Source organism: Carettochelys insculpta, chromosome 28, assembly GCF_033958435.1.
Source record: "Carettochelys insculpta isolate YL-2023 chromosome 28, ASM3395843v1, whole genome shotgun sequence".
Classification (NCBI taxonomy): domain Eukaryota; kingdom Metazoa; phylum Chordata; order Testudines; family Carettochelyidae; genus Carettochelys; species Carettochelys insculpta.
Window position 1 is genome coordinate 5,627,909 of NC_134164.1, and position 12,563 is coordinate 5,640,471.

At 57.4% G+C, this 12,563-nt stretch overlaps 1 protein-coding gene across 5 annotated transcripts in view; it reads right to left on the reverse strand.

The window, feature by feature from the left end:
• Positions 1 to 12,563, reverse strand: part of DHX58 (DExH-box helicase 58) — a 17,388-nt gene continuing 4,825 nt past the window's right edge. For all 5 annotated transcript variants that reach the window (XM_074978933.1, XM_074978936.1, XM_074978932.1 and 2 more), the window contains 9 exons: positions 11,855 to 11,971; positions 11,450 to 11,576; positions 9,046 to 9,237; positions 8,000 to 8,256; positions 7,248 to 7,397; positions 6,639 to 6,800; positions 5,633 to 5,823; positions 2,886 to 2,982; positions 1 to 1,752 (listed from right to left, as the gene is read on the reverse strand). In XM_074978933.1, coding sequence (XP_074835034.1) covers positions 1,573 to 1,752; positions 2,886 to 2,982; positions 5,633 to 5,823; positions 6,639 to 6,800; positions 7,248 to 7,397; positions 8,000 to 8,256; positions 9,046 to 9,237; positions 11,450 to 11,576; positions 11,855 to 11,971 — 1,473 coding nt within the window. In that variant the 3' untranslated portion in view covers positions 1 to 1,572. The remainder of the gene's footprint in view (positions 1,753 to 2,885; positions 2,983 to 5,632; positions 5,824 to 6,638; positions 6,801 to 7,247; positions 7,398 to 7,999; positions 8,257 to 9,045; positions 9,238 to 11,449; positions 11,577 to 11,854; positions 11,972 to 12,563) is intronic.

Sequence of the window (12,563 nt, forward strand, 5' to 3'; positions counted from 1 at the left end):
CACCTTAAAGACTAAATAGATTTATTGGAGCATACGCTTCGTCCGATGCATGAAGTGGAAACTCCAGAGGCAGATCTAAATATACAGGCTCATGAAAAGAAGGGAGTTACCAATCAAGAGGAAGGGCAGAGTTGGCGGGGTCAATTCCACGAGAGAGGATGTGGCCCACTTCCAGTAGCTGATGTGGAAGTGTGCACACCCGGAGAGGAGAAACTGCCTTTGCAGCTGGCCAGCCATTCCCAGCCTTTGTTCAATCCTAAATTGCGGGGTTGTCAGTTTCCCCCTGCCCCAGCTCTTCAAAGAGCCACAGTGAGGGGAAACTGACGACATTTCAAGGCAAACTTACATCACAGCACAACCAGCTGAAAACCACTGGCTTAGACCGCTTAGCCAGGGGACTAGTATGAGCAACGGCAGCTGGTAATTATATCTCCTCTGTAGGACGGCATGTGTAGGCGATGCTTAATTTTGGTAACTAGGGACAATCAGGCTACAGCTACATAGCAGCCCTATTCAAAACAAGACGATCTCTTTTTTTGGAATAACACAACCGCACACAAAACGCGTTTCGAAATAGCATTTCTGGGTGCGATGGGGGGCCACAACCCCAAGGGAGATGCCCCTGGACATGAGGCAAATGAATTGTTGCACTGCAGTTTCTCTTCGAAGTCTGTTTTTGAAGGCTTTTTTTGCTGTTGCTGGATGGCTACTTTGAAATCGGGGGAGTTTTACTTTTAAATAGGAGGACCATATCTCCCCATCTCACATATGGGACAGGGAGATATGGGGATGGGGAGAAAGGGCAGCTTCTCCAGGCTCCACTGAGGCACAGGGAACTGGGTGACAGCCACGTGGGTGGGCTCCCAGCTCCCTGTGCCTCAGGAAGCTGGGAGCCAGGCTGCAGCCATGCCAGTCTGGCACCCAGCTCCCAGTCGGCACAGCCAGGCAGCTGCCACACAGGCCTGGCTCCCAGCTCCTATGAGCTGCTGGGAGCCAGGCACAGCCACGCAGGTCCAGCTCCCAGCTCTCCTGAGCTGTGAGGAGCCAGGAATCAGGCAGCGTCTGTGCCGGTGTGTGGTGGGAACTCGGTGGTAGCTACTCCCCCTGCAAACACGGTGCAATTAGCCCGTTTTGCAAATAAAATTGGGATGCTTTCCTGGCACCCGAAATACAGGGCTGTCCCACCAGAAACAGGACGGATGGTCAACCCGTTAAAGCCGCTGCTGGGTGTCCAGGGGAATGGAAGTGCCCTCCTCCAGCTTTTTGCATGTTACCGTTCCTGATATTTGATTTGCTTCCATATGTTCTTTTCTGTAGTTTGGCCAGTGTACATGGCAGAGGGGCATCGCGGGCACATAATGCCATGTATTGCATTAGCAGGCGTGCGGGCGAACGAGCCCCGACTGTGTGGCTGAGACACTGATCTAGCCCACGGAGGAACGACAGAGCCGTACCTGGACAGAGCAGAAGTATTTGTGTTGTACCCAGTGTTGACCTCCGGGAGAACCGCTCCTCCCAGCTATGCCAGGGGCTGGGCCAAGGCACCCTATCTCCATGGGAGCTGGATGGACGCTAGATGCGCAGGTTGAATATTTCACAGCAGTATTCCTCGTAGTCAAAATCCTTGACGGTGAAAGTCACCTGGCTCCATTTCTTGTGCTCCTTGTTCCCATCCGGCGTGGCCACCACGAAGTTTTTGATGGAGAGGATGGGCAGCGTCACGCTCCGGTAGATCATCTCCATGCCCCAGGCCTGCACAGACAGACGAGGGACACGTCAGCTTGTGTGGACAGACAGTCGCTCCTACCCCCGCCCTCCTGGCAAACGGTCGGGACCGCACAGCTCGCAACAGGGCTTAGAATCGGATAGCGGAGCTGAATTGTACAAATGGCTCCTGGTTATACCCCGATGGGCATCTAGCCATTACACACACCGACACAAGGCCACACACAGGCCCACACGCGCCCTCGCTCCCACATACACTCAAGCTCCAACAGCTGGGAGCTTAATGCAGAAATGCAGTGCCCATTCTGAGGTGGGGACAATTAACCCTCAGAGACAGACTCTGCTACTGCCAGTTCCCAGGATTTAATGCCAGCTGCTTTTCTTAAAGCCCCAGCTCCTGGAGTCCCGTGACCAGGAGGCAATTTCAGCTTTCCCTTACAACAAAGGAAATTTCTAGCCCTTGTGGCTGTGCAGAAAAGCTGCAGGGAGGGGAGCTGTGACCGCTAGGTGCTCAGAACCTCCCTTTTTCAAACTGTGTGCTTTCTGAAGGTTTGGAGGTGGCAGCCAAGGATTCGCAAGGGATTATTCGCAAGGGCCACGTGGCTCCTCTCACACTTGGGCTCGGTAGATGCAGGCTGTGTGTCTTTCCAATTCGGCCCAGTGTCGGGTTGGACTCAGGGTCACAGAGTTGGAAGAGACTCCAAGAGGTCATTCAAACCAAACCCCTGCCCAAAGCAGGACCAATCTCAACGAAACCAGCCCAGCCAGGGCTTTGTCAAGCCAGGACTTCAAAACCTCCAGGGATGGAGATTCCACCACTGCTCTAGGGAATCCATTGCAATGCTCCACCATCCTGCAGGGGGAATAGTTTTTCCTAATATCCAACCTAGACCTCCCCCAACACAACTGGAGACCACTGCTCCTTGTTCTGCCGGCTCTCACTACTGAAACCAGCCTGTCTCCATCCTCTGTAATTCCCACTTCAGGAAGTCGAAGGCTGCTATCAAATCCCGCCCCACCCCAACGCTTCTCTTCTGTAGCTGAACTAAAGCCCAAATCCCTCAGCCTCTCCTCGGCGGTCTTGCCCCCTAGCGGAGATGAACCTGTGAAAGCCATGAACCGTTGCTCATTCCCAGGGGATTGTCCAGCTGCCTACCCACCTGGCCACAGTTGGCACAGCTGATGCTGCCTCCTGGCTTCCAGTCCTTGAAGTTCCGGGGAATCTCCACCTGGCTGGCCGTGGCTCTGTAGTAGACCCTGCGGAAAAGGCACCAACAGCCGTCGGGATAAGGCGCTGATAGGGGGCCCCTTTTAAGTCCCAGAGAAGGGACAATCCCAGCCCCGCCATACATCCAAGCTGCTCCCCGGTGCTGGTCCTGGAGCACACAGGAATGGCTCAGGCCTGGTGGGGTTGGCAGACGTGTTGTAGGGGTGAAGATGGAACTCGCCCGTTTCATGAATTACATCCACGAATGCGACCTTCCGTAACTGTCGGTGCTGGGCCCCCACTTGTATGAGTGGGGTTTGGGTTCATTTGTTAGGCACCTGCTCGGAACTGCTTTTGAAGAGTCTAGTACTGTAACTATTTTTTTTTGGGGTAGATTTTAACAGAAACCGCACTTGAAACTGTTAATAGGTTGTACCTAAAGTGACTCCATCCTGTAAGTAAACCCCCGAGTCGCACTGTGTACTGCCTGAGCTCTGGGTAATGTTAGGTGTGTGTCTGTGTTAAAGGGTGAATGGGGGTGTGTGAAGCCAACCCCCTAGGGCGACCAGCAGCCAGGACCCCGGCCTGCTGATGGAAGGGCCCCTTAGATGTGCCACAGCAGAGCTGATCTGGCTGGGTGCAGATGAGATGGAGTTGGGTGGGCCCCCAGCACTGCTGTCGGGGTGGCACTGAGAGCTGTGTCCTAGGCCACGCCCCTTCTGCCCTTGGTAACGCCCCCTTCTGCCTGTGGCCCCGCCCCTTCCGGGGCACAGAGCTGGGTCCTTCTCCCACCTGGCCCTGGGGCCCACGGCAGCTGTCAGGCCTGTTGCCAGTGCCACTTTGATGGCCAAAGAGCAATGCATGCCAGCCCGGCAAGAGAGGCCACCCCCGAACGAGAGAAACTAAAACCCCATTGAGAGAAGAAGCTCAAAGACTCATCTGCTGTTAGCTGGTGACTCGGGGGCATGCAGCACCCTGGGGCAGTGGGACGGGCCAGGTTCTATGCATTAAACCACACAGAAAGACGGGTGTCGATGCATAGAACTGGGTCTTGTAAGTTCCGCTGTCATCCTCCAGGAGCATTGTGAGCGCACGTCGCTGCTCCCCTCCTTGTGTCGAGACCAGGGGTTCCCCAAACTTTTCAGGAACCCGGCACTCTTCGATGAGTCAAGCAATTCCACCGTGCACCCACCTTCTTCAGTTGAATCGATTGCACATAAACGTTGCCGTTCCCTAGCAGCCTGCTGGAGCCGGGACATGGCGTTCAAACCACTTGCCAGCTCCAACAGGCTCCCACACCCCCTTCTCCCCACCTTCCCTCAGCAGGGAGCAGGCAGACCTTGCGGGGTTGTCAGTTTCCCCTGCCCCAGTTCCGCAAAGAGCCACAGCGAGGGGAAACCGATGAAATTTCAAGGCAAACTTACGTCGTGGCACAACCAATTGAAAGCCACGGACCTAGACCACTAAGCCAGAAGACTAGTATGAGCAACAGCAGCTGGTAATTATACCTGATCAGCAGGACGGCGTGTGTAGGCGACGCTTAATTTTGGTAACTAAGGACCGTCAGGCTACAGCTACACAGCAGCCCTATTCGAAATAAGACGATCTCTTTTTTCGAAATAACACACCCGTACACAAAACGTGTTTCGAAATAGCGCTATGGAGCCAGACCTGCTATTTCGAAAGAGGCATTATTCCTCAGAAAAGGAGATCTCGGAGAATAGAAACCACGCACTAGCTATTTCGAATTCATTTCAAAATGGCGCGTGCATCATTTAGCCGCTGCCAAAGTAATTTACAAATAACTGCTGTTATTTTGAGATAACTTGGCCGTGTAGACCAGTGATTCTCAACCGCGGGTCTGTGTACCTGGGGGTACACAGAGGTCTTCCAGAGGGTAACTAACTCAGTGTTCATCAACCTTTTTTATGAAAAAAACTTGGACTTATTTTCATCTTTTTTTATTTGTCCTTTTTGCACAAACCTAAATCCGATGCAGTTTGTAGCCTACAGGAAATTTCTTCCAACCAATCAGGATTAAGTTGTTTAAACAAACGTGTTGCAATGGTAGAAAAGAAAATCGGTGTCTGAAAATTGTAGGTCCTGGGGGGTACTTCTAATTTTTAAAGGGGTATTTTAGGATAAAAAGGTTGAGAAACACCCAGTTGCCTTAACCCTCGGATGAGATTCCTCTGCTTGTTCTAGATCTATGAGTTTAACGGCGTCTCTCCAAAGCCTTGTATCAGAGAGGGAACCGAGTTAGTCTGTGTCTTCAAAAACAAGAAGTCCTGTGGCACCTTAAAGACTAACAGATATTTGGAGCATAAGCTTTCGGGGGAAAAGACCCACTTCATCAGAACCCACGGAAGCTTATTCTTCAAAGATCCCCAGGACTTCTTGCTGTTTCTCCAGAGCCTTGTTAGCAGAGGCTGGCCCCGCACGGGTTTCGAGCACTGAGCAGGGGGCCACAGGACTGCCAGGCAGGGGCCTCAGTGCCGAACGAGAGAGGTCTGACGGGCGGCAGTCGGGGAACACGGACTCCAGCATTTACCGACCCTGTGCTGACGACTGCCCCAGGATGGGCGGTTGCTGCCCATCTCCCCTCCCAGCCCCGGGGATATGCCGGCCGTTGCCCGCAGCTCTGGCTCCCAGCCAGGCTCGGCCCGGTCCAGTCCCGCTCCCCCACAGGCCCGCCCTCACTTGAAGTCGGGGTTGACGTTCACGTGGTGCATCTTCTCCACGACACGCAGGTGGCTGCCGTAGCACACGGCCACGTGGCAGGAGATGCAGAGCAAGCGGACGGTGTCCGGATCGTGCAGCCGCCGCTTCTGGTCGCCTTCTGCTTTCTTCACCTTCCGGCTAACGATGGCGCTTCGCTGCAGGTCTGTGATCTAGGGGGAGGAAGGCAGCTCAACAGGGAGCGATGGGGGGCACAACCCCGAGGGAGGTGCCCATGGACGTGAAGCAAAAGGCTTAACCAGCCCCCTCCCCAGAAGGGTCTCCCCCTTCCGGCCTGCAGCTGCTGCCAGCCCCCAGCCCATGGGCTGGGCCAGTAGGTGGGTGAAGAAGAGGGGGGTGTGGGGATTTTATCCCCCTGGTTAGGCTGCATGTGTTTCTGATGGTTCTGTACTAACGCCAGCCGAGTGCCTCAGTTTCCCCAGGCACAGCATCAGTGCAGAGCGGGGAGGGGAGTTTCGGTGGGATGGCGTCTTTGAGCTCTTTGTAACCTAGGCAGCCAGGTGACCCCCTTTCTTCCCCAGGAAACAGGACAAAGGCGGGAGCAGGGGCCTGGCTGGTTGGAATTGGAGCTGGGCTGTGGAGTGGGGAAGTCTGGTCTGGCTGGAGAGGGAGGAAGAGGGGCCAGAGCCCGGATTGGGGACCCCCTCTGGGCCCCTCTCCCCGAGCTGGACGGTGCTGACGGCTTCTGCTTCCTGTGCTGACAAGTCTGTTCTCCCCCGTGTCCCTGTCGCCTAATCACCCTCCTGCTCTCCCTGCTGAGGGAGTCACCCCTGGCTGTAGACGGGGTGCAAGGCCTGGTGGCTCCCCCCTATTCCACGACCAGGGGCTCTTAGCAGCATGAAACGCAGGGCATCCAAGTAGTGTGGCTGGCAGGGAGACCGAGGCCTGGTGGGAGTGCAGAGGCCCCCCCTCTGCCCCATAGAGGCAGGAGCTCCAGGGCTGCTCCCCAGCACGGGCCCCCCCTCACCGTGTGCCGGTACCCCTCCTCCGGCATGGCCTGCACTTCCCTGATGGCTCTTCGCATGAGCTCCTCCAGAGTCTCGTTCAGCTGCTCCCGGAACGTCTCCTTGCTGTTGGCCTTGGCGAGGACGGAGTAGAGGCTGTTCTTGGCACGGGCCCGGCCCCTGGCCTGCACAAACGGGGATGCGCTATCAGGTCAGCTCAGGGAGGCCTGGGGGAGCGCCGGCAGGGCAGGGCAGGGCAGGGCAGGTCCCCCGCAATCCCTAGCGAGGGGGCTGGGTGAACGCTCAGCTTGGGTGGCAGACATCACTGAGGGCAGCACGTCTCCAGTGCAGCCCTGCACCCAGACCCTGGCCGCTCGGCTCAGCACAGCTCCTGCTCCAGCACCGGCGAGAGGTGCCCGGCAGGACTGCGATGCTGGAGGGGGAAAAGATGGAGCCGGAGTGTGTCAGAGAGATCCGGCTGGGCGGCTTCCCACTGCCCTGTGCCAGGGAGCTGAGACGCAACGCGACGCCCAGCCCAGCCCAGCCCAGCGCAGCCCAGCGCAGCCCAGCCCAGCCCTCGGTCCTACGGAGGGACGTGTCTGGGGAACAAGGGCAGAGCCTGGCCGGGCTACCTGCATCATGGCGATCTCGTTGGTCATCAGCCCGTAACGAACCACGATGTTGCACTCAGGGATGTCCAGGCCCTCCTCGGCCACGCTGGTGGAGAGCAGCAGGTTGAGGTCTCCCTTGCGGAACAACTTGATCACGTCCTGCTGCTCGTTCTGGGGAGAGAGGAGGGAAGGAGCCATCGTTCCCCTCTGTCCACGGGCCCGGCTCCAGGTGCCACCCAGCTCCCAGGCCCCTCTGCAATCACACGGTGAAAGGACAACGGGCAACACTGGAAAGCCCGAACCAGGGACACAGAGGCTGAAGCTGCACGTGGGGACACCCAGGGATAGAGCCCCAGGGCCCTGGCCGGGTGAGACTCACATGGACTGAAGCTACCAACTCCATTAGCTAGTGGCTGTAGTCGGCTTTTAACCGCTCCTGAGAACCAGCCTCTTTTCTCCCCCAACCCTGAGGTTGCATTGACCCTAACATCCCTCCACAGGCAGCTCCCAAAGGTGAGGGGGTGGCGTGGGAAAAGGACTAGTGGTTAGAGCCGAGGAAGGGGCAGTAGTCAGGACTCCTGGGTTCTCTTCCCAGTCTGGGGAACAGAGCAGCTGCTTCTTTGTGGCTCAGTTTCTTTCTCTGTCCCAGGGCCTCTCTCAGGGGGAGGTCCATGTACAGCCCCGGACACTCCTGGGCTGAGAAGCGCCATGCAGGACGCTGCTGCCCCAGCCTTCACGCCCGCCTGTTCCTGTCCTGGCATCTGCCTGCCCACCTGGGTCATGTGCTTGGTCTGGTTGCTGTACCCGGCGCCAGTCAGGACGGCAGCCTTGATGTCCAGGCGTGCCAGCGTGGCGTTCTCCTGGACCCACTTGTGCAGGGCGTAGGCGCTCTGGCGTGTCCTGGTGAAGATGATGCCGCAGGAGCGGCCCAGGCTCCCAAATTGCTCCTGCAGGATCTCCTGCAGCTTGCTCAGCTTGGGGTTCTCGTAGCGGGAGTCACTGGCCAGGGCCTGTAGGGCCCTCTTGTTCTCTGCAACGGAGCAGGCCGGCAGGTGAGCGTGGCAGCGCTGAGCCAGCGAGCCCCAGGGCGCACACAGCCTGGGCCGGCGTTCGAACCCAGGGCCGGCAGCTCTAGCAACAGATTTCTGCCGAAGCGGAAGGAGCGACTCCACTAGCTAGCAGCTGTAGTAGGCTTTTAACCGCTCCTGAGAACCAGCCCCTTTCTCCCCCACCGCGGTTGCATTAATCCGAACGTTTCTCAATGGGGTTTTCAACCCACGGGTTCGACATACTGGATATTTGTGGGCTCTGGAAGCGCGTGCCCCAGGGACGAGAAGTCCCAGGTGCTTGGCACTGCGAGGGGCAGCGTGGGCTAGCAGTTAGAGCAGGGGCGGCTAACAGTTAGGGACGCAGAGCCAAACCAGCTGCGAAGAGTGTGCAAAGAACGGTGTATTATAGATAAAAATAAACACATAATACGCGTCTCAACATCCTCCCACTTCTCCAGAGCCGGGCGCCCCCAGCCCCCTGCTCGAACCCAGGGCCTGGGACTCACTGCAGTCACCACCATGTGCTTCTCCCTGCAGGTGCCGGGGCGCATGCAGCTCCGAGCAGGAGCCACATGTAATTGCTCAAAGAGCCGCATGTGGCTTGAGCGCCGCAGGTTGGCCACCCACCAGTCAGAGCACCAGGGACGGGGCCTGTTGGTTCTAATACCTGCCCCTATTTCCTGGGTGGGGCGGGGGGTTCTCCAGTCCGTGCTGTGCCAGAAGCAGGCTCTCCCAGCCCCTGTCCCCGAGATCCCGTTGCCAGCCCTTACTGTCAAAGGTGCCGACGAAGAAGTCCTCGGTGGGGTCCTGCAGAACTCTGGTGGCCTTCTCCTGCTGGTAGAACTCATCCAGGGCGTGGAAGGCGTCAATCATGCGCACCGTGTCGCTGATCAGCAGCGCGTCGTTGTACTTCCGCAGGTGCACGGCCCCCGTGCGCGTCCTCCGGCACAGTGACTCGGTTCCTGGGGATGTGGGAACCAAACTGGGGTAGCGACTGAGAGCGGGTCTAGTGTGGGGGGTGGGGGCTGGACTCCTGGGTTCTCTTCCCAGCATCTGGCACTGGAGCAAGGCAGGCTGGGAATCAGGACTTCTGGGCATTGTTCCCTGTGGGCTGAGGACTTGGGCGGCCGCCCAGCAGCAATTCAGCTGATGAGCAGAGCGCCCGCAGCCGGCAGCCTGTGTTCCTCTGGGTGGTGCACATCCCCACAAGCCTCAGTGCAATTTATAAAATTTATTCCACACATGGATGGGGAAAAAATTAGAGGGAGCCCTGCTCCTGAGTTCTCTTCCCAGCTGTGAGCAGAAAGCACGTTTCAAAGGCCCGTTGCACAGTGAGGAGAAAAAGGCAACAGCAGACAATGCCGCAGCGGTGACTGTTGTTCTGGATTCATCTACTCTGGTTCAGTCCCCCAGAACAGCCAGGGCGTGGGGCTCACAAAGGCCCAGGCTAACCCACATCGCCCCGTCCGACCGCCACATAGGGGTATTAACTTCCTTCAGTCTCCCCTGCAAGCTGAGCCCTTGGGCAGCCGCTCAGGGCAGATTCAGCTGCCGCCCCCCTGATTAGCAGAGCCCCACAGCCGGCAGCTGGTGGAATTTATTTGGCACAAGGTGAATGACTTAGAGGGAACCTGCTTCCTTCCCACCCTGCAGCAGCAGGTCTCACGAGTAAGGGACAAGCTGCAGGCAGAATTTTGCCCGCTCGCAGGCACTGGCAGGGGGATCTGTGGGAGGCCTGTTCTGGAACCCAGGGGATGATATCGAGGGTATGCGGGTGTAGAATGCTAACGCCCAGCCTGGGATGGGCAAATGTCTGGCCCGAGGGTTGCGTCAGAGGATGGAAATTGTACAGAGGGCTGTGAATGTTCCTGAAACGGGGGCTGGGGTTGGGGCGGGGATCAGGATTGCGGGAAGGTGAGCAGCACTTCGTCATCATCATCATCAATAACCGTGGGCTCAGCGCCCGTCGGTGTCCGATGCTTCTCTCACTATTTCCTTCCATCTTTCCCTGTCCAGTGCAGAGTGGCTTAGTTTCTGTAAACTAGCTCACACCAATCTACTATATCATCTACCCATTCTCTGGGGGGTCTGCATCTCCTGTTGGAACCGTCCACTATGCCGAATACCAGGGTCTTGATTTTCATTCGTCGTCTATTCTGCAAATATGCCCAAATAGTTGTAGCTTCCGTTTTATAACCTCCTGCAGCAGGTTCTTTTTCAGCTGTATCTTCCTATAGAATTCCTCATGGGTGACCTTCTGCGTCCATCCTGTTCTCTGGATCTTTCTATGACAACTCCTCTCGAACGCCAATATTGTTCTTTTCGCATCTTTCGTTATCACCCGCGTCTCACATTCCTACAACGTGCTGCTGAATACACACGGTTTCAAGACGCTCGGCTTCACTCCTAAGCGAATCGTTTTGCTTTTCCAGATCTCATCCATCGCCTCCAAACTCGCTCTTGCTTTCGCTATTCTAGTCGCTGTTTCCTTCTCGCAGCCTAGATCCTATGTTATGTTGCTCCCCAGATAGCTGAACTTCTCCACGTTTTCTAGTTCATTACCAGCCGCACTTCCCTACTCAGAACAACTCCCGGAACCCCTTCCGGCCAGCTCTGTGCACTGCCTGTCCGCAGGCTTCACCCTGCAGCTCCCGCTGGCTGCAGTTCCCAGCCAATGGGAGCTGCGGGGAGGGTGCTCAGGGTGCACTCAGAGCCCTTTAGCTGCCCCAACATGCAGGAGCTGGAGCGGGGTCACGCTGCTGCTTCCAGGAGCCCTGTGGAACAGGGCAAGTCCCAGACCCCCTCTGCAGCGGGAGCTCAAGGCTTGGATTAAAATGACTGAGGGGCTGTAGTTTGCACTCCCTGGCCTAGAGGGTGCTGGGCCCTGGAGTAAGGGACTAGCCCTGCCCCTTAAAGCCTTGTCAAAAGAGGCAGCACAAAGGGAGAATCATTATCACCATTTTCCAGGTGGGGAAACTGAGGCACAGAGCAACAAACTGACTTGCTCCAGGCCAGAGGGAGCAGGAAACTGAAGCCAGAGCTCCTGAGTCCTGGTCCCAGGCCTGAGCCACAAGCCCAGTCTTGCTCTCCCCGCCACACTCCGCATAGCTCCTCCCAAGCCCTCCTGGCCCAGCCCCACCTAGCACCTCCCGACGCAGACCCCCAGCTACTCGCCTGCCTTCCGCAGCTCCATGATGTGCTGCTCGTAGCTTTGCGTGCCGAAGTCCTGCGGCACACCGGGGAACTTCAGGTGCTGGTGGATCTCAGCCATTATCTCTTTCAGCTTCTGGCCAAAGGGATCCTGTGGGGCAGGGTGCAGTGGGACAGGACTCAGTGTCTCCCAGGGGCAGGGCCCAGGGCATGCTCTGAGCGCACAGTGCCAGCCGGCTTACAGGCTGGAACCAGCCATTTACGGGACAGGCTGTGAAGGGCCCTGGTTCAGCCAACGCCCCCTGCCCTCCTGGCCCCGCCCTGTCACTGGCCTCCCCCTGCTGTGGGGCCCACAGCTGTGCTGAGGGGGGTCTGCTTCTCCTCCCCAGGGCCCACGCGCAGCCCCCTGCAGCTCCAAGAGCCTTTCACCTGCAGCCTCTCGTGCGACACGTCGTACTGCTTCCTGGGCTGTGGGATCTGAGCCTCCAGGTGCCCACGGTGCTTCTGGGACGACATGATTCTGGCGGTGTCCAGGTTGGCGCAGAGCTGAAAGGGTTAAACCCCCCCATCCCACCCCCACAAGCCACATGAGCCACATGCCACACCAGCCCCTTCAGCGTCCTGCTCTGGGTGTGGGCCACGGACACACAACAGAAGTGGAGGGCAATCCCAGAAGCACCCAAGCAGGGTACCATCAGCATCCCTGCAGGGGTACATTCGGCACCACCAGCCACTCACACCCCTGCTCCCAGGGACCGGTGTTCCCTGTAAGCTGGGCACTTGCGCAGCCACTCAGGAGAGATTCAAATGCTGCCCAGCTGATTAGCAGAGCGCTCTGCACTAGGTTTTGTTTCTCCTGGTGGTGTGCAGGCTTCGGGACACATAAATACGTTTATTCCGCATGTGGATGGAAAAGACTTGAGGGACTGTTGCCACGGACGCCAGAAGCAACAACTCTGCAGCTCCATGATCCACGTGGCTCCCATGGCCGGAATTGCAGGTGTCGGGGGGGCGGGCCAGAAACCAAGGAGATGGGCTCCGTTGATGGACATTTGAGATGGCCCCAATTCCTGTTCCAGCCGCCCAAAGACAAGCTGGGCACAATCTCAGAGGAGGGCTTCAGGTTCCTGGGGAGGCA